This window comes from Fukomys damarensis, unplaced genomic scaffold (genome assembly GCF_012274545.1).
Source record: "Fukomys damarensis isolate Sample0158 unplaced genomic scaffold, DMR_v1.0_HiC HiC_scaffold_28, whole genome shotgun sequence".
Classification (NCBI taxonomy): Eukaryota; Metazoa; Chordata; class Mammalia; order Rodentia; family Bathyergidae; genus Fukomys; species Fukomys damarensis.
Window position 1 is genome coordinate 30,912,458 of NW_022900940.1, and position 22,887 is coordinate 30,935,344.

Sequence of the window (22,887 nt, forward strand, 5' to 3'; positions counted from 1 at the left end):
ATATATATATATATATTATACACACACACACACATACCAGTAATAGCAATATGTTATGTATCAATAGCAACAGCTTTTCTAGATTGTGCAGTCATCTTGGAAAAAAATCAATATGTATGTCAGTGGACATCTACTCTTTTCCCATATATAGCCTACCTTTCTGACTCACCTGATCATAAGTTAGTGGAAACGCTTATGTAGCTCCATATCTTATATTATACACACACACACACATACCAGTAATAGCAATATGTTATGTATCAATAGCAACAGCTTTTCTAGATTGTGCAGTCATCTTGGAAAAAAATCAATATGTATGTCAGTGGACATCTACTCTTTTCCCATATATAGCCTACCTTTCTGACTCACCTGATCATAAGTTAGTGGAAACGCTTATGTAGCTCCATATCTTGCCTATTACCTCCTTAAAAGTTCAATTGAATTCCCTCCTCATTTTGTGGAAAAGATGGCTTTGTCTTCCTATGCACATCCATTACCATTTTTTATCTATAAACATGTTTGGTTATTGAATTATCTTTTTAAAACCACTTATGTGTGCCTAGTTCCCTCACTGATTGATTGAAATTAATTTTTCAAGGCATATTAATTTTATATCTGTAGGAGAGTCATGATTTTATCCTTCTTTGAAGATTGTCTTATTACTCCTTTCTCTTTGTAGGGCAAGTATTCTCAATATCAGTAGTTTTGGCATTTTGCTTTAGATAATCCTTTATCATGAGGACCTATCTTGTGTGATATAGGATGTCTAGCAGCCTTATGGGATTCTATCCATTAGCTTTCAATAGTACTACCTGAAACATCTCTAGACTTTCCCAAATTCCAACTGAGAATACTGAAAATTATCCCTGGATCAGAACCACAGACCTGGGGTAAAATATGTATGCTTTCATTTTCAACAAAACTTAATCATCCTCAGTTTACTTATTAATTCAACTAATATTTATTATTAGTAGTGTGGGTACATATCTGTATGTGTGTTCTAGTTCGAGGTCCTACAGATACAGTTATGAATAAGTCCAAACACAAATTTTCTTTGAGGAACCCATGGGTCTAATTCCATTTGATGTCATGTCCTGTTTATGTGGATTCATTTTTACCTTTTGATCCTTGGAAACATATTTGTTATTTCAGGAATTGTTTTCCTGTTTTTTACTTTTTTCTTCTCTATCTCTTTCTCTGGCTCATTCCCTTTATAAGTGCAAGAGTACGCTGTGCATCTAGAAAATAAACCAGCAACAGATGCAAATGTGAAAGCAGTTAGCATTACTGTTATTCTCTGTTAATCCTGATAGCCTATGAAGGTTGGCCGCTGTGGTAAACCACAAATGAAATATACTGTATAATATTTTGGTTGGGGATGGATCATATATATGTTAGTGGTCCCATAATATTAGGATGGAACTGAAAATTTCCTATCATATAGTGGTATTGTAGACATTTTAATATCATAGTTTAAGCCGTTAGTCATGGGTTTGTGGTGATGTGAGTTTAAACAAAATTGCATTGGCAGTCATATAAAAGCACAGTATAGTACAGTATAGCATAGTACATAATTCCTGATGGTAGTAAGTGATATTATTGATTTATTTAATTACTGTACTTCTAAGCTTTATTTTAGTGTACTCCTACTTATCAAAAGTTTATTGTAAAATAGAATGTCATGTTATGCCAGTAGTTACTTAATACATCTCATGTTTACTGCCTCACATGAATAGATCCGCTTTCTTTTGTCTTTGATTTTAATCTCTTGTTGTTTTGTACACTTAGCCCTTCAGTATGCCAAATCCATTGTTGATTTTCTGCTTAATGGGTGTGTCAAGTGATCAAGATTAATGATCATAACATTGGAAAGTCAGTGGTAGCCATGCTTGCTAGTCAGGCACATCCCACACCATTGTGGCCACAGTGTATCTTGAAGAACAAGAACAAAGTGATTAAAGGTAAAGAGGATAACAAATACTGAAGGAGGACCTATGTTAGATATAGATACGCTTCTAATGATCTATAATGAAGTTTGGACATAGAAGCACATCTCCCTCCATATCACAATCACAGCCAATGCAAAATGTTTGAATGTTGAAAGGAAAAGACAGACCCAACTATGATGTTGAATTTTGTGCTAACTGGATGATTTAAGCAATTCAAGCATTGTTATTCATTACGCAATGGTATATAGAGTTGTGAGTCTCTGGATGAAGACCACACAAACAGATTTTGGAAATTGTACATGAGTTGCTTGTGGAAGACATGACTTGGTAGATTATACTTGCACAAGAAAATCTGACAAAGCACAGCAGAGCAATCTGGCGGAACAACTCTAATCAACAGTACGCTACATCAGCTACCTTAGGTGTGTAGTACCATGTAGATTTCTGTTAAGTACACTTTGTGGTGTTCATACAACCCACCAAATCACCTAACTAAGCATTTCTCAGAATGTATCCTTGTCATTAAGCAACATGTGACTACATTGCACAAGAAGTGAGATAAGCACTTAGAATATGGCTCATATCATACTGATAGAAAAGACTAGTCCATGGATTTAGCATACTGATGACAAAACAAAACATGAACAAAGAAACAAGCAGAAAACATAAAATGAAAGAGAAGAAATTTCTCTGTGATTTCAAGCCAATGATTATTTTATGAGGCCCACAGTTTTTTCAGCAGTTACTGATTCAAGGCATTCTTCTGCTCTCATTGGTAGACAAAGGAGGTAAAGCTCAGAATCATGCTGTATCTGGGCTGGCAGCAAGCTGGCAGTAGGATTAGGATGGGATGCTGGGTAATCCCTGCAAGCATGCAGTAGGGTTATGGTGGGGTGCTGATCCTGGTGCTTTCCACACACTTATTTTTCATCTGTATTTTATCTTTCTTTCTTCTTGGGACATAAGATATAGGCTCCTTGGTGGTAGGATTCTGTCTTAAAGTTTACTTTTAAATATCACCAAAGAGGTTAGCTTTAGACTAGCTTTAGACATTAGCTTTTAGACTTTAGACTTTTTAGACTTTAGAGGTGTATTAACCTTATCTCTGCACAAATGATTTTGCTGACTTGTACAAGATGACAGTGATCTTTTAAAAATCTGTGATTGTGTTTAAGTGGAGATGCTGTAAGGACATCATTTACCACAGTGTCATGTCTATGAGACTATTCAAAACTCGTTTTTCATATTTTCACTTAAAATAATTAACAGAAAATTCACTATATTATATTTGTTTCCCATTGCTCATATGCAAATGATTGTATTTGTTGTTTTGTTTTGTCTTGGTCTTAATTGATTTTTGTTTTTTCATAAGTGTAAACATTATTTTTAGGTTTTTTGTTTTGTTTTGCTTTCTTTTTTCCTTCTTTCCTTCCTTCCTGTCTTCTCCACCAGTTTTCCAAAGCTTTGATTATTTTCCTTTTTCCTTCAGTGTTGCTTCTAATCTATTTCTCTTTTATTTCTCTACCTTTTTTCTTGCCCTTTTTAAATTGTCTTCCCTGAGAAAATCACTCCATTCTGTGGACATTTACTATATATAATTTTCTGACTTGTTTTAGATTTTGTTATATAACTATAAATCTTAATCTTATACTATGGTTAAAGATGTCAAAGTAACAGTTACCACAGTTTGTCATCTTCTAAACTTTGCTTAATGCTGTTAATATCACTGGTTGTACTTTAGTGAAAGTGACAGTGTGATCACTTGCTCTTTTTATGCCAATACCAAGATTGCCTGGGGTCATAAACATTACCATAATTCAGTACCAAAGAACTGGGTGCTTGGTCAAACAGGCAACAACTTCTCATACCTAATAAATTGAAGAGGCAGGATCTTCAGACAGACTCAAAATTCAAAAGCGAGCAACACCTAGAAGACATATGAATAGTAATCATTTCCTAAAAAGTTCTTGACAGTACAAATAAAGTTACCTATCAAAAGCAATTTACAAGCATAAATGCAAAAAACAAATAAAAATATATAGAAAATAAGAAAAAAAAAAAAAAGAAACATGATGCAACCTGGACCTTTAGTTCACCCAGGGCATATCCAGGGAGCATTGAAGTAGAAGAAATCAAAACCTTCCCCCTGAGCTTTTTGAAATGGTTGCAGCAGAAGTAAGAAAGCAAATGAATGAGTCTCTAGAAAAAAATTAGATCAGAAATAATTCCACAAATAACTAAAGAGAAGATGACCATAATGAAAGACACAATTAATGAATCGAGAGTAGATAGAGATAAAAAATGGAGTAGCTTAGAAAGTGATGGATACCATGGATGCTCAACATAAGAAATAACTGCATTCTATAGAACAGATTAAAACAAATATCCAGGAGATTAACATTTCTTTTGAAAGTATATCTGAAAGCTGTCCCTCTAAAATCAAGAAGAAGCCAAGGATGTCTACTATCACCATTCCTGTTCAATACAATTCTGAGAACATTAACCAGAGCAAATAGATAAGAGAAATAAAGGGATAGGAGAGGGAAAAAAGAAGTTAAGTCATCACTATTTGTAGATGACCTGATACTCTACATGGATGACCCTCAAAACACCACAAAAGACTCCTAGATTTAATAACCAAATGCAGATATCTGTATACAGAGGCAACACTCAGAAATCAATCACAGTCTTATACACAAACTCACTGTGAGAGAAATTAGGGAAATAACACCTTCCACATTAGCATGAAGAAAAATGAAATACTTAGGAATCAATACAACAAAGGGAGTAAAATATCTTTATTACTGTACTTATTACTGTAATAGTTTATAAAAGGAGATCAAAGAGGATATCAGAAAATGGAAAGACATCCCTTGTTTGTGGATAGGCAGAAGCAATATAGTGAAAATGGCCATATTTCAAAAAATGTTATACAGATTTAACGCAATCCTGAGATCAGAATACCAACAGCATATCTCAAAGAATGAGAGATAACAATCATAAAATTCATTTGAAACCAGAAGAGACCTAGCATATCAAAAGTAATTCTGATCAACAGAGACAAGATGGGGGGCATCACAATCCCTAACTCAATTATACTACAAATCTACTGTGGTAAAAACAGCATATGGGCAGAGGGAAACAGACCTGAGTATCGATGAAACAGATTAGAAGATACAGAAACATCTCCAAATACACTCAGGCACCTTATCTTTGACAAAGAAGCTAAATACCCTCACTGGAAGAAAGATAGCCTCTTTAATAAACGGTGCTGGAGAAACTGACTTCCACACACTGAAAATTAGAGCTAGACCCATATCTCTCATCATGCAATAATCTAAAATTGAAATGGATCAAAAATCTGAATATTAAAACAGAAACACCAAATCTGCTGGAAGACAGAATAGGTAAAACTCTTGAAGACACTGGTGTAGGCGAAGACTTTATGAACAAAACCCTGGTCACAGAGAAAATATTACAAAGAATCAAAAACTGGGGTCACATCATACTAAAAAGCTTTTGCATAGCAAAAGAAGCCAATAATATAGTGAAGAAACAACCCACAGAATCAGAAAAAAATTTTTACCAGCTATTCCTCAAAGGACTAACATCTACAAAATATAAAGAACTTGAAAAAGTCGGACCTCCCAAATTTAAAGACCCAATCCAAAAATGGCTCTCTGAAATGAATAGATACTTCCCAAATGAAGGAATACAAGTGGCAAATAAATATATGAAAAAAAAATCTTCAACATAAGTGCTTATTTAAGAGATGCAAATTACAACACTGAGATTCCATCTCACTCTAGAATCACTTTTATAAAAAAAAAATCAACTAATAACAAATGGCGGTGGGGCTGTATGGAAATGGGAACCCTTCTCCACTGTTGGTGGAAGTGTAGACTGTTGATACCACTGTAGAAATCAGAGTGGGGATTTTTCATGAAACTAAAATTAGAGGTTCCATTAAATCAAGTTTTCCCCTCTTGTTATACCCCAAAAACTAAAAGCATCGTACATCAGTGATATTTGCACATACATGTTTGTGCCAGCCCCATTTGTAATAACTAAATCTTGGAAATAGGCCAAATGCCCAATGATGGATGAGTAAATAAAGATGTATTTTTTTAAGAAGTTGAGTGTTATTTTTTAAGCAGTTGAGTGTTACTCTGTCATAAGGAAAGTTAAACTTGATAGCCTTCTAGGTAAATGGTTGTACTTGACACCATACTCTTAAGGGAAATAAATCAGATGCACATGTTTAGATACTGCACTGTTTCTCTGGTGTGAGAAATCAAAAGGTAAATAAGGTCCAAAATAGATATTGGGAGATAGGAAAAAATTTTCAGATGATCTGGGAGCAATGGAGTGGGGAGGGGGAAAGAAAGGAAGGAAAAAAATAATAGAAGAAAAGGGAAATGAAGTTTTTGTAAATTAGGAAAGGCAGAGGAGTTGAAGGGAGGGGCGGGTGTTGGGAAAGAAGACTAAGCAAGATAAATGATGTGCAGGTAAAATTTCTCTGGGATGAATGTGCTCATGTGTATCTGAATTACACCAATGAAATTAATTTTTTAAATCCAGGAAGAAAAAGAAACACAAAAGTTTATGGCGCTCTAAGAGTAAATCCAGAGCATTGTATTTTCAGAGAAAATGCCTCCTTTAATATGGAAAGACCCCTCACTGTGCCCACCACATGCAAAGTATCAATGCACACGTGTTGCCTTAAAAGTGAAAATGTCACCAATGCCTGATACCATAGTAAGCTCTCCTAGTTCTGGTGTTTCTAAGTAGCACACTGGATCAGGCAGGATGGTGTGTGACTGCAATTGCAGCACTCTCTGGGTGGCTGAGGCAAGATCACATAGAGTCCAGCCCATCCAGTTTGATGAGTTAATGAGATCCCTAGTGGGATTCTGGGGGAAATATTGTCTGAGGATATATAGTTCACTGTGGAAATACAAAGTACAAACCCCAGTAACGCACAAGTAAAAAACTGATAGCACATAGATAAAAAGGTTCATAAATACTTAGAAAAAAATAATTAAGTAGCCACTGATTTATTTAGTATGAAGAAAAACACGAGCTATAGGTTCTTATCAGAGGGGAGTCTCAGATTGTGGAAGCCCAAGACATGACCTCACTTCTTGGCGACATCTCCAAACAGAACGTGGAACCCTTGCTAATGGGCATCACAGTCCAGTAGCAGCGTCTCCCCAGCTCACTTGGCCGGAGACGGTCAAGAGCGAACATGCTGAGCTGCTTCTCCACTTCGCGAGGCCGCAGCCTCAGGACCCCAGGCAGAGAAAGTATCTGTGAAAGATTGAGAAGAGGGCTGACTCCATCTAGACGCCTCAGGCCGCACTGCTGCATCCACCCGACTGTCACTGACACCCCAGGGAAGGTCTCCCCGGGAGTGACCCCCAGTGACCTACCAAGGTCAAGGCGCCCCAGGGAAGTCTCCCTAAGCCCAAATAGCACCGGCACAGAAGCTGGGAAGAGCCCAGGGCAAGTATCACCACACCCAGAAACACCCAGTAGCTCTGGGCAGGTCTCCCCAGAGCCGGGCCCAGAAAACCCAGAGAGTCAAAGTCCAAGGGGGGAGAGCGAAGTCACAGCCACCTGCCCCCGAGAGACACTGGGAAGCCTGGTGTACATCCACCCAGGCCTGGCCGCCGCCATTGGAAACCACACCACAGAGAGCCTTGTGGAATTCCGGCCAGTGTGGTCCGTGCAGGCAGCCAGGCCGCACTCGTTCACCAAGCCCTTCCTGCCCGTTTTCCTGGGCAGCCACCCCCTCTATGGTCCCTTCTTCCCGGGCACCTCCACCGCACACACCTCTACCCGATCGGCCCTGAGTTTGGGAAGAGACATCATGACAACGTCTTTTGAGAATCCCAGCTCCTTTGAGGGCCTGTGTGATAAAGATCGAGATGTGTGGTGTTTGGACAATAAACAGCTTTTCACCACAGATTGGGTAGAGGAGGAAGGAGGCTCCTATCCTGTGTCACCTCAGTTGGCGTTAGAAGAGGCCATGATGCTCTCTGACCTAAAGAAAGACTCTGAGCTCCTAGTTAATGCCTCACCTTGTATAGCAGGACATCCTAAAGTGCCTTGTCCAGCAGAAGATACATCCATCCGCCAGGGAGCTGCAGGCTGCTGGAGAAAGCTGTATTGTGTAAACGGCCACGCTTTTCAAGCCAAACGCTTCAGCAGGCGAGCTCACTGCGCTGTCTGCACAGACCGTGTAGGGGGCCTTGGCCGCCAGGTGTATAAGTGCACCCGCTGTAAACTCTCGGTGCACAAGAAGTGCCACCGACTTGTCACAGTTCACTGTGGGCAGCGTTCTCTACCATCAGAGCCCATGGTGCCAGTGGATCCGTCAACCATGGCCTCAGGCCCCGCACAGACAGCGATCCCACATAATCTTTCAGGTCAGGAGGCTTTAGAACAAGTTGATGGAGAGAATGAGGCAGGGAACACTGGGAAAAGTGGCAAAATTTCACCTGGCTTAGGTCTTCAGGACTTTGATTTGGTCAGTGTGATTGGCAGAGGAAGTTATGGGAAAGTCCTATTGGTTCAACTGAAACAATCAGATCGTATGTATGCGATGAAAACAGTGAAAAAAGAGCTTGTCAACACTGACCGGGTAAGGACAGAGAAGCACGTTTTACAGCAAGCATCTGATTGTCCGTTTCTAGTTGGACTGCATTCCTGCTTCCAGACAGAAAGCAGACTGTTCTTTCTTCTAGATTATATAGATGGGGGAGATCTGATGTTTCATATGCAGCAACAAAGAACACTTCCTGAAGAACATGCCAGGTTTTACTCTGCAGAAATCAGTCTAGCATTTAACTATCTCCATCAGCGAGGGATACTGTACAGAAATTTGAAGTTGGACAATTTATTACTCGACTCAGAAGGGCACATTAAACTGTCTGATTACTGTATTTGTAAGGATGGCTTAGAGCCGGGAGACACAACCAGCGCTTTCTGTGGCACTCCTAATTACCTGGCTCCAGAAATTCTAAGAGGGGAAGAGTATGGCTTTGGTGTGGACTGGTGGATTCTTGGAGTGCTGATGTACGAGATGATGGTTGGGAAGTCTCCATTCCATCTTGCCGAGAGCTGTGCTAACCGTTATAAAAACTCAATCGATTATCTCTTGCAAGCAATTTTGGAAAGAGACATTTTCATACCTCATTGTCCACAAAAGCTGTGACTGTCCTGGAGCATTTTCTGAACAGGGACCCAGTAGAATGACTGGGTTGTTGTCCTCATAGGGGATTTGCTGATGTTCAGAAACATCTGTTCTTTAGCAGTGTTAACTGGGAGATGATGGAGCGAAAGCATCCATATTTAAACCAAATATGTCTGGGGGACTTGTTCTGGACAACTTTGATTCTCAGTTTACTAATGAACCTGTCTGGCTCATCCCAGATGATAACAACATTGTGAGGAAGACTGATGGCTATGAATTTGCAGGGTTTGAGTATATCAGTTGTCTTACGAAGTATGAAGAATAGGTCTGAATCTTATTTTTCAGCTATGTATTCTTATTGCTATTTAATACTTGGAAAAAATTTTTACCAGCCTGGATACAATTAACCATTTCATAACTGTCTAGAAGCTAATTTTAATTTCTTTTTTGTAGTTATATTTAGATGTAATACTTGCTTCTTATAGTCTGAAATAGGGAATACTGAATTTTTTGTTGATAGAGTTGCTTTTCATCATTTGACTGAAAGAACAATGAGGCAGTTGCTTGGTAACCTCACTTGTACTCACATTCCATTTGTTAAGGGGAGACAGAATGCCTAATATTTTTCTTATGATTTCTGATACTGTAATATAATCTGTCTTTGAAATAGAATGTCTTACCTGTACTAGTTTCTTATCAAACCATATTACTTTTTGTTTTGGGGCCTAGTTGATGTAGTCTTAAGGGAAATCTAAAAATAATAACAATTTTGAATAAATCTTTAGAAAATATATAATTCTATCTTCTTTGTTAAATTTTTTATTAGGATAACACATGAAATACATAGTTGAATTAATGTCAAGGGTAGAGTTCTTCACACTCTGTATATTAAAATTAGTACGTAGCAATTTATTAAAGAGTTGCCAGATATAGCATCCCTTTGTTTTAGTACCGTTTTTATACAAAGGACTTGAAAAGTAACCATCATGATCTAAGTAAGTTACAGTGGTACAATCTTATTAAAATTTAGTTTTAGGTAAGCTATATTGTCTTAAATATAGAATGATTTAAAATTTCTTGACATTTAATAAATTATCTGTTTATTTTTTAGATGCCACATTTTTTTAGATATGTAACTTTTACAAAGCTTTTCAAAGCTTTTCCAAAGCATATATTGTCTTCTTCAAATAACTAAGTATGAACATAATGAAAATATCAAAAGAGTATTTTTAGGCATTCATGTGTTCATTTTTAAGGCATATATGTTTCTCTTAATGCCTGGAACCTGTTTTAAAACAAAAAGTAGTATTCACAACATAAAATTATAATGAATTCTGACACATCAGAAATATGTTTATGATCTTGCTTTTAAGTGTTGCCCTTTGCTACAGGGCATTTCAGAATGCAGAATTAATCACACAGGGCTTTTGTATAACTTATTACTGAGCTCCTGTTAGAATTCTTTTGGGCCTCATTTCTTCAAGTTATTCTTTTGTCCTGCAGTTACACAGTAGAAAGTATATTCATGTTTTAGTTGGTAGAGCCAGGAATTTACAACTTTTATGAACATTTTTTGAACAAATTTTAAAAATAACTTTGTTAGATAACTTCTCTGTTCCTAATCAAATCTAATCAGTTTTCTACCAATAATATACAAACGATGAGCATTTTTCTTTGATGAGGTTTTAACCTTCATTCTGGGTGGTCTTTTGTTTTTAAAAAATTTAAGTAGTAAGATTGACTGTGTATATTTCATGCAGAATTGCATTGCAAATATGCTTTTAACTGTGTTCTATTTTGTGCAGTCTTTAAGTGTCATGCCAATTCTTTTCATGTTATATCGAAGGAAGGTCTCTCAAAATACTCCTTAGGAGAATAAGGCAGCTTTCAGTCAGAATGGTCGGCATTTTGGTGTTCTAGGAAATAATGTATTTCACATAACTCTGTGGTCAGACCATTTTATGTAGATGCGGCCTGGATTAAATTTCAGCTACTTTGTTCAATACCAGTACATTTACCTCATTAATTTGTTTGGCTTCAAATTTGTCATATAGAATACTGCCTTGTTCATCATAATGTAATCTGTATTTGTACCTTCTTTTTCATGTTAAAAACCCTTAGAACATTTAATTTCATCAAAAAATAAAATACTATGAGTTTCTTGCTGATCACATCTCTTTGAGTCAAGTAATCAGTATCTAAAATATGTCTTTATTGTCTCCATGGGTTTTCTTTATTGTTTTCAAAATACCTATATAAATAACCTTGAAAGGGACTATGTAGCTGATCGAAATGAATCAAAAATCTAAATATTAAAACAGAAATGCTAAATCTGCCGGGAGATAGAGTAAGTAAAACTCTTGAAGACATAGGTGTAGGCAAAGACTTTACGAACAAAACTCTAATCACAGAGCAAATGTTACAAAGAATCAAAAACTGGGATCACATCCTACTATAAAGTATTTGCACAGCAAAAGAAACTACCAACAGAGTAAAGAAATAACCCACAGAATAGGAAAACAAATTTATCAGCTATTCCTCAAAGGACTAAAATCTAGAATATATAAAAATTCAAAAAAGTTAGACCCCAAAATTTAAAAATACAATCCAAAAATGAATCTTTGAAATGAATGGACATTTCTCAGATGAAGAAGTACAAATGGCAAACAAATATATGAAAAAAAATTCATATCACTGGTCATTCAAGAAGTACAAATTAACAGAACACTGAGATTCCATCTCACTCCAGAAGAATGGCTGCTATCAAGAATTCAACCAATAATAAATGCTGATGGGGCTGTGGGGAAAAAGGAACCCTTCTCCACTGTTGGTGAAAGTGTAGACATTGCAACCACTGTGGATATCAGAGTGGAGATTCCTCTTAAAGCTAAAAGTTTGATTTAACCCAGCTATTACCCCTCTGGTTGTCTCCCTGAAAGTGTTAAAAGTATCATGTTGCAGTGATATATGCACACTTCGTCTGCAGCAGCTCCGTTTGTAATAGCTAAATCTTGGAAACAGCCCATCAAAAGATGAAGTGATAAATCAAATGTATCTATATACATTATAACGTCACACTGCCGTAGAGAAATATAAACATATGTCCTTTGCAGGAAAGTAAATGTATCTTTAAAACATTTATAGGTGAAATAAATTGGACAAATGTGTTTGAATATTATATTTTTTCCCTTGTGTGAGAAATCCAGAGAGTAAATAAGGACCAAAATATATTAACAGCTATTGGGAAGTAGGATAAAATGTTAAATGGGAAGGGGAATTAGTGAGGGTGAAGGGGGAAATGAAGGAAGGTAATAGGAATTAAAAAATAAGAATGGAAGGAAAACAATAGAATGTTTTATAAATGGAGAGGAGAAAAAGGATCGAAGGCAAGGAAAAATAATGGGAAAAAGAAATAAGATATATTATGTGCAGATCCAAATTCCCTATGATGAATGTTGTGATCATCATGCATGTCAAAAATATACCAATAAAATTCATTAAAAATAAAAGAATGGTTGATAAGAAGGGACAGAATCAACAAAGGATACATTTGGGGATTAACTGAGAACTGTGTCCAATGTACACAAAAAAGATGCTGTGTAATATTGGTTCCTGGCTTCAGAATTTCAAACACCAAAAAAAAAAAAAAAAAAAAAAAAAAAAAAAAAAAAAACAAACCCTAAGGAAACTTTATGTAAATTCAATTTATTTATTATTATTGTAACAATCACAGTCAATGTTAATTCAGTGTATTGTAATAATAGATATGACTGTCTTGAAGATTTATTGTACTGAGTGATAATATTAATAGGAAAGTGTATGCATTTCAAAGTGGCTCAGAGAGTAATTTTCAAATTTCAAATGTTATCATAAAGAATGTTAGCTGCCAACAGAAAAAAGCAGAAACTATAACTAGTGCTAATAATTCAGTTTATATAATGAGTTTATAGTTTCTATGTGCTTTCTTACCCTATAACCAAAAAATGGTTAAATTATATTATACCTTGAAAAGTATTTATTTAACACTATCATTCAGTCTGTATAATATTACAGTTTAAAATGAGAACTGAGGGTTGCCTTTTAATTTAAATAATAGTGCATCTAGCAGGGAAAAAATTACATAAAGCTTTTCAATAAATATTAAAAGAAAAAATATTGGATGTTAGAATTTAGCAGGGAAGCAAGACAGACAGCTTCTCTATCAAAATGAGGTTCAAAACTTCTGTATGAAAGCACTGTCGGATGGCTTTAGTTTTAGAAATCACAGAGGTACTGAGCTAACATAGCTGCCTGAACAAATCTGTTTAGCAGTTGAGAGCAATGGTGAGTGTTCTCACAAGGTGAAGACAAAAAAGTGCTTGAGCTGTGAGGCAGAGAAGAGCCTTTTTCTGGGAAAGGGCACAGTATAAAACTGGGCTAGAAATGTGAAGTAATTGTTCTTTACATCTTTGCACCTCAAAGCAGGACTCATGGCTTAGTGTTCAGACTCTCAGTTCATGCTGCAGGTCTGAGCCAGAGACTGCCTTTTCACAAGGTATTGACAGGATCTGTGTCCACAGCGAAGCCGGAGAAATGCAGCTGTATGCTAACAAAGAGCACTGGAGAAAGTTTAGGTTGAATTTCAGTACGGAATCTGATGGCTGATTAACAGATCTTAAGAAAACAATGCTCATGAGACCAAGCTAAGATTTCAGAATTAAGATTCATTAGGATTCAGGATGAGCACTGAGATTTAGACAAGCAGTAGGATTTTAAACAGTGGACAGATGATCCTACAGTGTGTTGTTTGAAACTCTTATTGTCCTTCTCTACAAAGAAAGTGTTCAAGTATATTTTTGGAGACACTGAAGAAGCCACAAATCCTTTCCCCGACTTTGTCATTTAATTTCAATTTCACCTTTCAGTGTATTCCTTTTCTTGAAATGTATCTTAAATTGCCAGCGCACATTCGTTCATTACTCAAACTCTGCCCGGCTTTCAGTGATCTATAGAAAGTCATTCTGAAGTCATCAGATGGGGCCTACATTTCCATGGCTGTATCCTAGCCCTGACATTGAATCCTTGCCCGATGCTGTATATTTATTCTAGCCCTCAAAACCCCTACTGCCCTAATTTCTAAGATGTGTCTGTTTCAGCACCTCACTCCTGACATGCTTTGCTTTTATCCTGTCAGACCCTCTCTGGTTAACTCTCAGGAGACTGCGTATCACCATGGTCCTCAGCTATCTGGGATGCCTCTGTTAGTTCTTCTATTCATAGATTCTTTCTGCCATCCCTTCCCTCATTTATATTATTTCTCAACTATTAGACAATGGCTGAGTGCTGGAGATAGAACAGTAAATAAGCTTCAGGATTATTCCTTGGGGAACTGAGAATGATCTTATACACAAAGGATTCTTATATTCTAGAAGCACATAATCTGTCTCTTTCCTTGTTTACTTACTGATAACAAGAAGATGGAAAATATATAAAATATGAATGAGCCCTTTTGAAGTCCTAACAAGTCATGGTGTACCTTAATGAATGTTGTTGATAGTAGCTAATATTTATTTAGTTCTTAGTATTTACTGAAAACATGGTTCTGGATGAATTACCTGTATTAATTCATTTAATCTTCACAACAACCTGATTACCTTCTACCTGCTGCCATTTTCCAAACAAAGAAAATGAGAAAATAGAGCTGCATACTTGGCAAAAGGCTCTATCATTAGCAAGTAGAAGTGTTTGGATACAGACTCGGGTGGGCTGGCTCCAGAGTCTTCACTGCATGATGTTGCTCTGAAGCACACAGATGAAGGCAGGATCCACCTCTTTTATATTCTAATACAGCTTCCCACTCTTCTATACCAGAAATCTCTGAGTTATGATGATGCCAAGTTTATTTTGTAAGACTGCATTAGACTTCAGCCATGCCATTTGCTTACAAATCACCCATGACTGCTTTAGTGCTGGCTATGGTAGAGGGTAAGGAGGTGCAGCAGGAACCCTCTGGTGTGCAAAGTCTAAAATATTTACTTGCTGTGCGACACTGACAAAGTATGCCACACTCTGCTTAAAAGTTTTACACAGCAAAACTAGTCCACAGTTTAGATATAACATTTAAAAATCTGAGCAATAATGTTTGCATATGCCATGTATAACATTTGCAATGAAACAGTGGAAGAAAATAAACTCCATGTATTGCAATCCTATAATTTTAAATAATCTTAGTAAAAATTAGCTGATAATTCTTTTTCTCAGAGAACAGAGCTGGATTGTGTTATTGCAGTATGTCCGTGATACTGGACAGCTGAGTCTCCATCCATACACCAACAACGTTGACCATTTCCTTTTATTGTTGCTGTTATTGTTGCCTGTTGCAGAGCTAAATAATACATTTCTGTTGGCACTTAGCACAATGTACATCTGCAAAATAAATTCACATAATTATTTGTCTCTTGTACTGCATACTAAAGTGTAACTGGAAAAGGGGAGAAAGAATATATGCTCTCTTTCAATTATCAGAATACCATAGCATAAACTAAACAGGAAGCATTAACAAGTTAGGTTTTCATTTTTTTAACTTTCAATGAGAACATGTTCCATATTTATGCTTTTCCACCAATGCTTTTATTGCCTTTATTTTATTTCAACTAAAACAAAGAGTATTAAGTATATATTTTAATACTTTAATGACTTGGTGCTTGATTTGTTTTTAATAATTTAATAGATGAAAACAAAATAGGACATTTGATTATATATGCATCATTCTAACTTGAGAGTGCATTTAGGAAATCATTTGCAGCAACCTTTTTACATGACAAAGGAAAGTGTGATTAATAAAATAATGGAATTTTAATGAAGTTAAAGGAAATTTTATTCTGTTATTGTTTATCTGAAGTTATGAACAATACTGAGAAATACTGATTTAACTACTCATCTAATTGTACTGGCACTATAATGTATGAAAGTGGAATACTCACATCTTTTCAAAATAAAAAATAGAATTTCTTGGTGCATGTGTAAATTATCCTTTGACTTCTATTTCTTGAAAAAGAGTGAGTATATAAATATGCATTTACTAAAATGATGTTAAAATGTAATGGAAAACTCTTTAGAAATTATGGATGGGGGCCGGGGATTTAGCTCAGCGGTTCGGTGGCCTCCCTCACATGTGCAAGGACCCAAGTTTGGTCCCCGGTACCAAAAAAAAAAAAAAAGAAATTATGGATGGATCTTTTAGATTATGACAAAGAATCTGTAGATTTAAATAAGCATAAATTTTACTTGGAGTGGAGTAGATGCTGTGTGCTATAAATTGTTGGAAATTTAACTCCTTAAATCTAAATATACAGTAACTACTTCTCAAATACTTTTAATTTAATCTAAACAGATGTTTGATGCAAGTTCAGTTTTGTTTTCAGATCCTTCCCTGAAGAAAGCCATGATTTAGATCATTATGAAAACAATTGATTAAGTAAACTGACCTCTTTATGTTTTACAAATTAAACTTTAGAAGGGAGTTGCCTACTCTGTTTGTGTGTAAGTAATGCATGAAACATCTGGATATTTGGAAAATTATGTCAGAGTACCAGATTTTGTATTTATTGTCATTACATAGCCTTGAAAGTTCATTTTATTTTGTTTTTCTTGGTTTTATAAATGGAATTAAAATCATGGTTGACACTGCCTTTCCCAGAAAATAGAAAATAACTCTGCTTAGATATCCATGCATCGTCATAAACTCAAGGAGGTTCCTCCCCAATAATAGTTTAGCAGCTTCATTAAATAATTCAGTTAAATGCAGTGGCCAAGAAGAATGCTGCCTTGAGACATGAAATTTATATAAACAGCAAGTTGGAGAAATATCTTTGCAACCAGTGCAGCAAGTTTCCATTGCTCACTGTCTACCTGTTTTGATTATGCTTAGCCCTTGACTCTCCAGCTTTCGTAAGATTGACACTCTCACACTGACCTGTATCCTTTCTAGTTGTGCTTTCTTGGTTTCCTTTTATTTTCTGAAGTATTGTTATTCTTCATTTAGTAATATCATAGTAGCAACTTCAAGCTAATGCAAGACAGCGTTTGGCCAGCCAATAGACTATATGTGTATAAACAAAAGTCCTGATCCACCGACTTCTTAAGATCTTCTGATGGACAAAAGCAGTTAATTTGGCTTTTTCATTCTGATCAAGAGAGGTTCAGTAAGTAATTTGAGCCAGTCTGGTAATGAGTATTTTACTTTATCTTTGTTCCTTGTAGTGGGAAAACTGGGAAAGAGTGATGAGCAGTTCAGTTGCTTCAGCTCCCCTTCCAAACAGGAGAGGCTGTGAAATTTATTAAGGCCCACATGGACAGATGTTTTTCAACCTGCAGAACTATCATCATATGAAACAAGTTTAGGGAAATTAGATGTTGAAAGGACTTCCAGAGCTATAAGGCTATTTAAGGGAACCTAGATTAGAACATTCATTTTATAGATGGAAAAGTGGAGGCAAAATGGTCTATAGAGTTAGCTGGTCCCAAAACAAAGGAGACAACATGGTCAAAAGAAAGAAACTTTGGAGTCATATAGGACTGGGGTCAGATCGTGATTTCTTATTACTTGTCTGATATCAAGATAAGTGGCTTAACATGCGGCTCTGTTTTTCCACCTGCAAAAATGATGTTACCATACACAGGTCTAAAATCAGATGGCAAATGTTAAAACACTTCTCAACATTCTTAAGGCGTAGTAGATGTTGGATCTGTGATGATTCCTTTCCTGTAAGAACCTCCAGAGGTCTGATATTCAAGCCAGTCTTCAGATTGCTCTTTTCTTTCATGTCAGTAATTCATATAACTCAGATCACTCAGTGAATTTAGACTGCTCACTCGCAGGTCTTGTGTCATAATCTTTCCTTGACAAAAATTGATCTGATAGAATGTGCTAGGTTGACGGTGGCAAGGTCAGTTGAGTTCAATTTTGTTTTTTTCTCTAAGTAATCAACTTTGTTCCTCAGGTAGGTGGCAACGTTAAAGAGCCCAGTGAGTTTTAAATGTTTCTGTTCTATAAATGTTTATTGTTTAGATCCAGGGAGTTCATTGAACCTCATTTGCCAGTAATATCTTACAAAAAGAATTGGTAATTTCATTACGATGATCATATTGTCATATATCATATCCTTTGCTAATCATATCACCTGTGTAGATTGTAACTTTTTGTCCTCATCAGCTGTACTTTCTGTTTCTCTTTCCATGGCACCTACGAGAACTTGCAGATACATTACTTTAATGCTGACCTCCTTCACTAGTTTGTAAACTCCCTGAAAATTGGGGCCAGTTTTATTTTGTTCATTATTCTGTCCCACAAATCCAGCTCTTTCTGTTCATGGCACATAGAAAGTGTTTAATAAAATATGTATCAAATGGCAAAAAGTCTTACCTGAGGGTTTTGGAACAGAAGGAAGAGGAGTTTGGAGCTTCAGGAAATCTCAAAGCTACTACAGGATCAGGATTTGAAGGATGCTTGCTTGAAGAAACTCAACATAATTATTTGAATCCCTTTCTCCCACACTGGGGTGGTGAGTGGAATTTCAGTGACCTAAGCATTCACTTTTGTTAATGAAGCATTTTTACTGCAGCAGAATTCATTACTGAGTGAACCTTTATTCATTAGGTTATTAGACAAGTATTCATTCCCTGACTTATATAGCAAATAGGACTCTTGCTCTCATACACTTTAATGTGCAGCAGGGCTCCATGTTAACTAGTAAACGTACGTGTGGCTGTATGGTTACATATGGTATATGTATAATGAAGAAAGCAAGTAAGCAACCCCACTTTAAAATGTGAGAAGCGTCATACTGAAGCTGCTTCTGCGGGAGAGATGTCCCGGTCTTCAGTCCCATTATGCTGTCGCAGTTGGCCATTCTGCGATGACAGATATGTTGCTGGATGCACATCCTTTCTCCCTGCCAGGAGAACACAGACCTGTCACTGGCTTATTGTTTTGGGTTCTTCTAAGCATTTATCCCTCCCTTTGGGATTGGTGTTCTGCCCCCAAATCCATCTCTTTTAACCAAAGCCCTGCTTGCTAATCTTATTCAAGGAGAAGCAAAATCTTCTTGTATAGTAAATTCCAGGTGATTTCCTGTTCTGCATTAATTGATGAAAATTTTCAATCTATTACCAGTCTTACTGTCCCACATACTTCCTGAATTTGTGCCCGAATTCTTTTACATGCCTCGGATTTTGCATCATAACCAGATTCTTCCAGTCTTATTGGTAGTCTGTCTTTTCTTCTTGCCTTATCCACTCTACCCCCTACTCCTGTAGATTTTATATATATATATATAGTTGCCTTGCTCAAAGCTGTGCAGTTATGATAGGGAAGTAAACGGGGAAAAAAGCAAAACTTTCTTATTAACTATTATTCCTAATTTTTAACTTTTTTTCAGTATTGGGAATTGAGCCCCCAGGCTTTTACACTGAGATATATCCCCTGCCTTTTATTTTTTAATTTTTATTTATTTATTTTTAAAGTTTTGAGACAAAGTCTCACTGACACAAGATTTCCCAGTTTGAGCTAGAACTTGCAATCCTTTTAACTCCACTTCCCAGAGTGCTGGGATTACAAGCATGCATCACCACACCTAGTTAGAATTGAAATTACATGCCAGGTAGTTCTTTGCAGTGAGGGGCTGTCTGGTACACTAAAGAATGTTTCACCGCACCTCCAGCAATACCCACCAGATGCCAGCAACATCCCTCTCCGCTTGTAACTGTGAAAATCTTTTTAAACATTGCCAAATGTTTCCTGGGTTCAAAGTTGTCACTGGTTGAATATAACTGTTTTTGAGTTCCAAGGCACTTTCCACTGGCTCATTTATCCCTTCTTTCATTCAACAGATGTTTGGGCCGGGGATTTGGCTCAGTGGTTCCACCGTCTGCCTCACAAGAGCAAGGACCAGAGTTTGATCCTTGGTACCAAAAAAAAAAAAGTGTATGTGCAACAAATGTTTATTAAGCACCTACTAGTGTTAGAAACTGTTGGATGCTTTAAAACTGCAATTGTCATAAATATAGACAAAAATCTATGTTCTTATACAGCTTACTTTTTTTCAATTTTTAAAATTTTTATCAGTACATTTTAGGTATCCAGTATAATGACATTCTTCATTGGAAACTTGTACCTTTACATGATATATCTTGATTCTTATTTTTTCCCCAAATCCTGCCCTCCCTTCAGCCCCTCCACCCTTTCCTATTTACAAATCTTACATTTTTGTGGAAGGAAAGTATAATTAATTTATGAAAAAGTAATATACAGTAAGATCACGTCATTAAAGAGCAATAAAAAGAAAGAAAGCAAGGAGGCAGAGAACTATTCTAGATAAAATAACCAAAGAACATTTCTCCAGGGAGATAACTTTGTAGTAAAGGGACAAAGGAGTGAAAATTGAGTGTTTTGTAAATATATTGGGCAAAACGATTGCAGATGGAAGGAAGCAGAAAGCAGGACAGCAGGACAGCAGGACATCTCTGAGTGGGAACGTGCTTGTTAGTGTGAAACAGCTGAGGTGACCGGCGTGGCCGGAGCGCCCTGAAGAGGGACTGAGGGTGGTGATAGATCCAGTCAGGAGGAGAAGTCATTCCAGGGCACTGAGCTGGGTGGTAGAAACCTGAAAACGACATTCTGACTGCTCTGCACAGGTCTGACAAGAGCAGGAACGCCAAGAATGGAACTGAAGAGAGTCCTTCAGAGGTGACAAGGAAGTAAGAGCACAGACAGCTGGGGGTTCTGCAGGGTGAGGTGTCGTTAGGCTGAGAGACCTCCGTTGAAAGAGGGCCTGGATTAACCTGTGAAGGACTGGAGATGAGTAGAAGAAAGGTTTGTGAGTGAGTCAGAGGCAAAAACACCTGAGTGGGTGCTGATGCCATTTTCTCAGCGGGGGAAGACGCAGGGGAGGAGCTACTCTGGGAGTGGTGGATTAAGAGCTTACTTCTAAACTTTAGTGGGCATGTTGAGAATAAGTAATTTTACCTGAATTATCCGTCCTCAAAGCAACCACGAAAAAAACAAAAAAAAGAAGAACCATGTTTTGTACTAAAAGTCTTAGACTCTAAAGTAAAACCCTGAATGAAATTATGCTCTTAGAGCTGCCATTTTTGGGGTGGGGGGGTTTAGTTTAAAATTTGACAACATAAAACACGTGCTGTTATCTTTTGCATTAAATAAAGTACAAAAACTGAAAATGTATGTCTTTAAGGCACTTGTTTCTATATTTCCCTTTTATCTCTACTATTGTTAAAGTCAAAGATGAAATTTAGGAGAAAAAATACCAAAACAGTTGAATGAATCACAAAGTAATAGCCTAAACTTCCTCCAAAGCTATGTCCAAGTCCTGTTCCTCTTCCCTCGCTCATTCATGGTGAATTAACTCCATGTGTCACTTGAAAATTTTTTCTAAATATTCCTGTCTTTAATGCCTTTGAACCCCATAGCTTCTGGTATTGCGATGATTATTCACAGAATAGCTGAGGTCTCCTTCCTCAAAGCACTTCATTATATTGTTACTAAAATGTAAATATTTTCCACTTTATCTTTCCTGACTGCCTGCAGAAAAGGAAATAGAAAAAGAATGATAAAATTTAAGAATGTCTTTTAGAAGAGGTATAACCTTAAAACGAAAAACTAGTAGTGAAATACTTTTAGAATATTATTTTTAAATCCTTTTGATAATACTACAATTAAAACATGTGATAATGAGTCCATCTATTGTAATGATTCTGCGGGTCAGTGTTGTAAGAAGTAAGTAGAATACTGCCCATTCAAGAGGCCTCCACCAAAGATGGGCAACACTACAGGACCAGAAGCAAAAGGAGCCTTTCTACCCCAAGGCCAGAGGGAGAAGGAAGATGGACTTCAGAACTCAGAGAGGGAACTCCTATTGCGAAAAAGGCCCAAAATGGCCACTGTTACCCAGGGCAACAAGGCAGTGGCAGATAAGATTTTGACTTCACTTCCCCCTACTCAAAGGTTTCCTGCTAATATCTCCACCTCTCCAGTAGCTCAGTCCTGGAAGAACAGAGAGAACAGGGGACCCACTGAGGCACAGCAGGAAGGTTAGGCTCCCAAGCACAGAGCAGAGGAGGGACAGAGAAATAAGTGTTTCTGGAGAGGCAAACTCGGCGCATACAGTGCATGACATTGCATTTTTAAAGCATACTAGCTCCCAACACCTTTCTTCATATGTGCTTGCCCCTTGGTCCTCTGGCAGTTTTTATTATACCTACCAGACTAACTCAGCCACCTTTTCTCAATCAGATGACGCTCAATGCATTTGATGTTAAGCCATGAACTTTGTTTTCCTCGTATGACCCCGCATCGTTTTCCTCATACTGATGCTGTAGTTTCTCTGGCTGATTCTTTCTCTCTTCCAGCTAATTAAGTATATCACAGGGTCTGATCTTTACTACTTTGCTGTTGAAAGAATGTGGACCAGCAGCAAGTTGGGATAACATAAATATAGAGATAGGAAGTTAAGTATGTAGACTCACAAATAATTCCAAGGACGGTACTGTTGATTAAATTATTTCTTCCACTTCTTGTACACGTAAGTTCAATAATCATCCCTACTTAAATTTAAAATGCTACTTTTAATGTCTTTTAAATTTCTTTAGAATTGCATGTTTTGAAGTTATTTTTAAATAATAGCATAATTTATTAAAATTATTTTTTTCATTGAAATTATTTCCATTGAATAATTGAAAAAAATA

At 36.8% G+C, this 22,887-nt stretch overlaps 2 protein-coding genes across 2 annotated transcripts in view; both read left to right on the top strand.

Annotated features, from left to right (window-relative positions):
• Znf385d (zinc finger protein 385D) overlaps window positions 1-22,887 on the top strand; it is an 867,824-nt gene that overhangs the window by 104,729 nt on the left and 740,208 nt on the right. The window lies entirely within an intron of this gene.
• LOC104873481 (protein kinase C iota type-like) lies at window positions 7,575-9,477 on the top strand. The gene is given in 3 exon segments (XM_033756962.1): window positions 7,575-9,145; window positions 9,148-9,300; window positions 9,303-9,477. Coding segments are annotated over 3 exon segments (1,647 nt in total). The 5' UTR covers window positions 7,575-7,821; the 3' UTR covers window positions 9,473-9,477.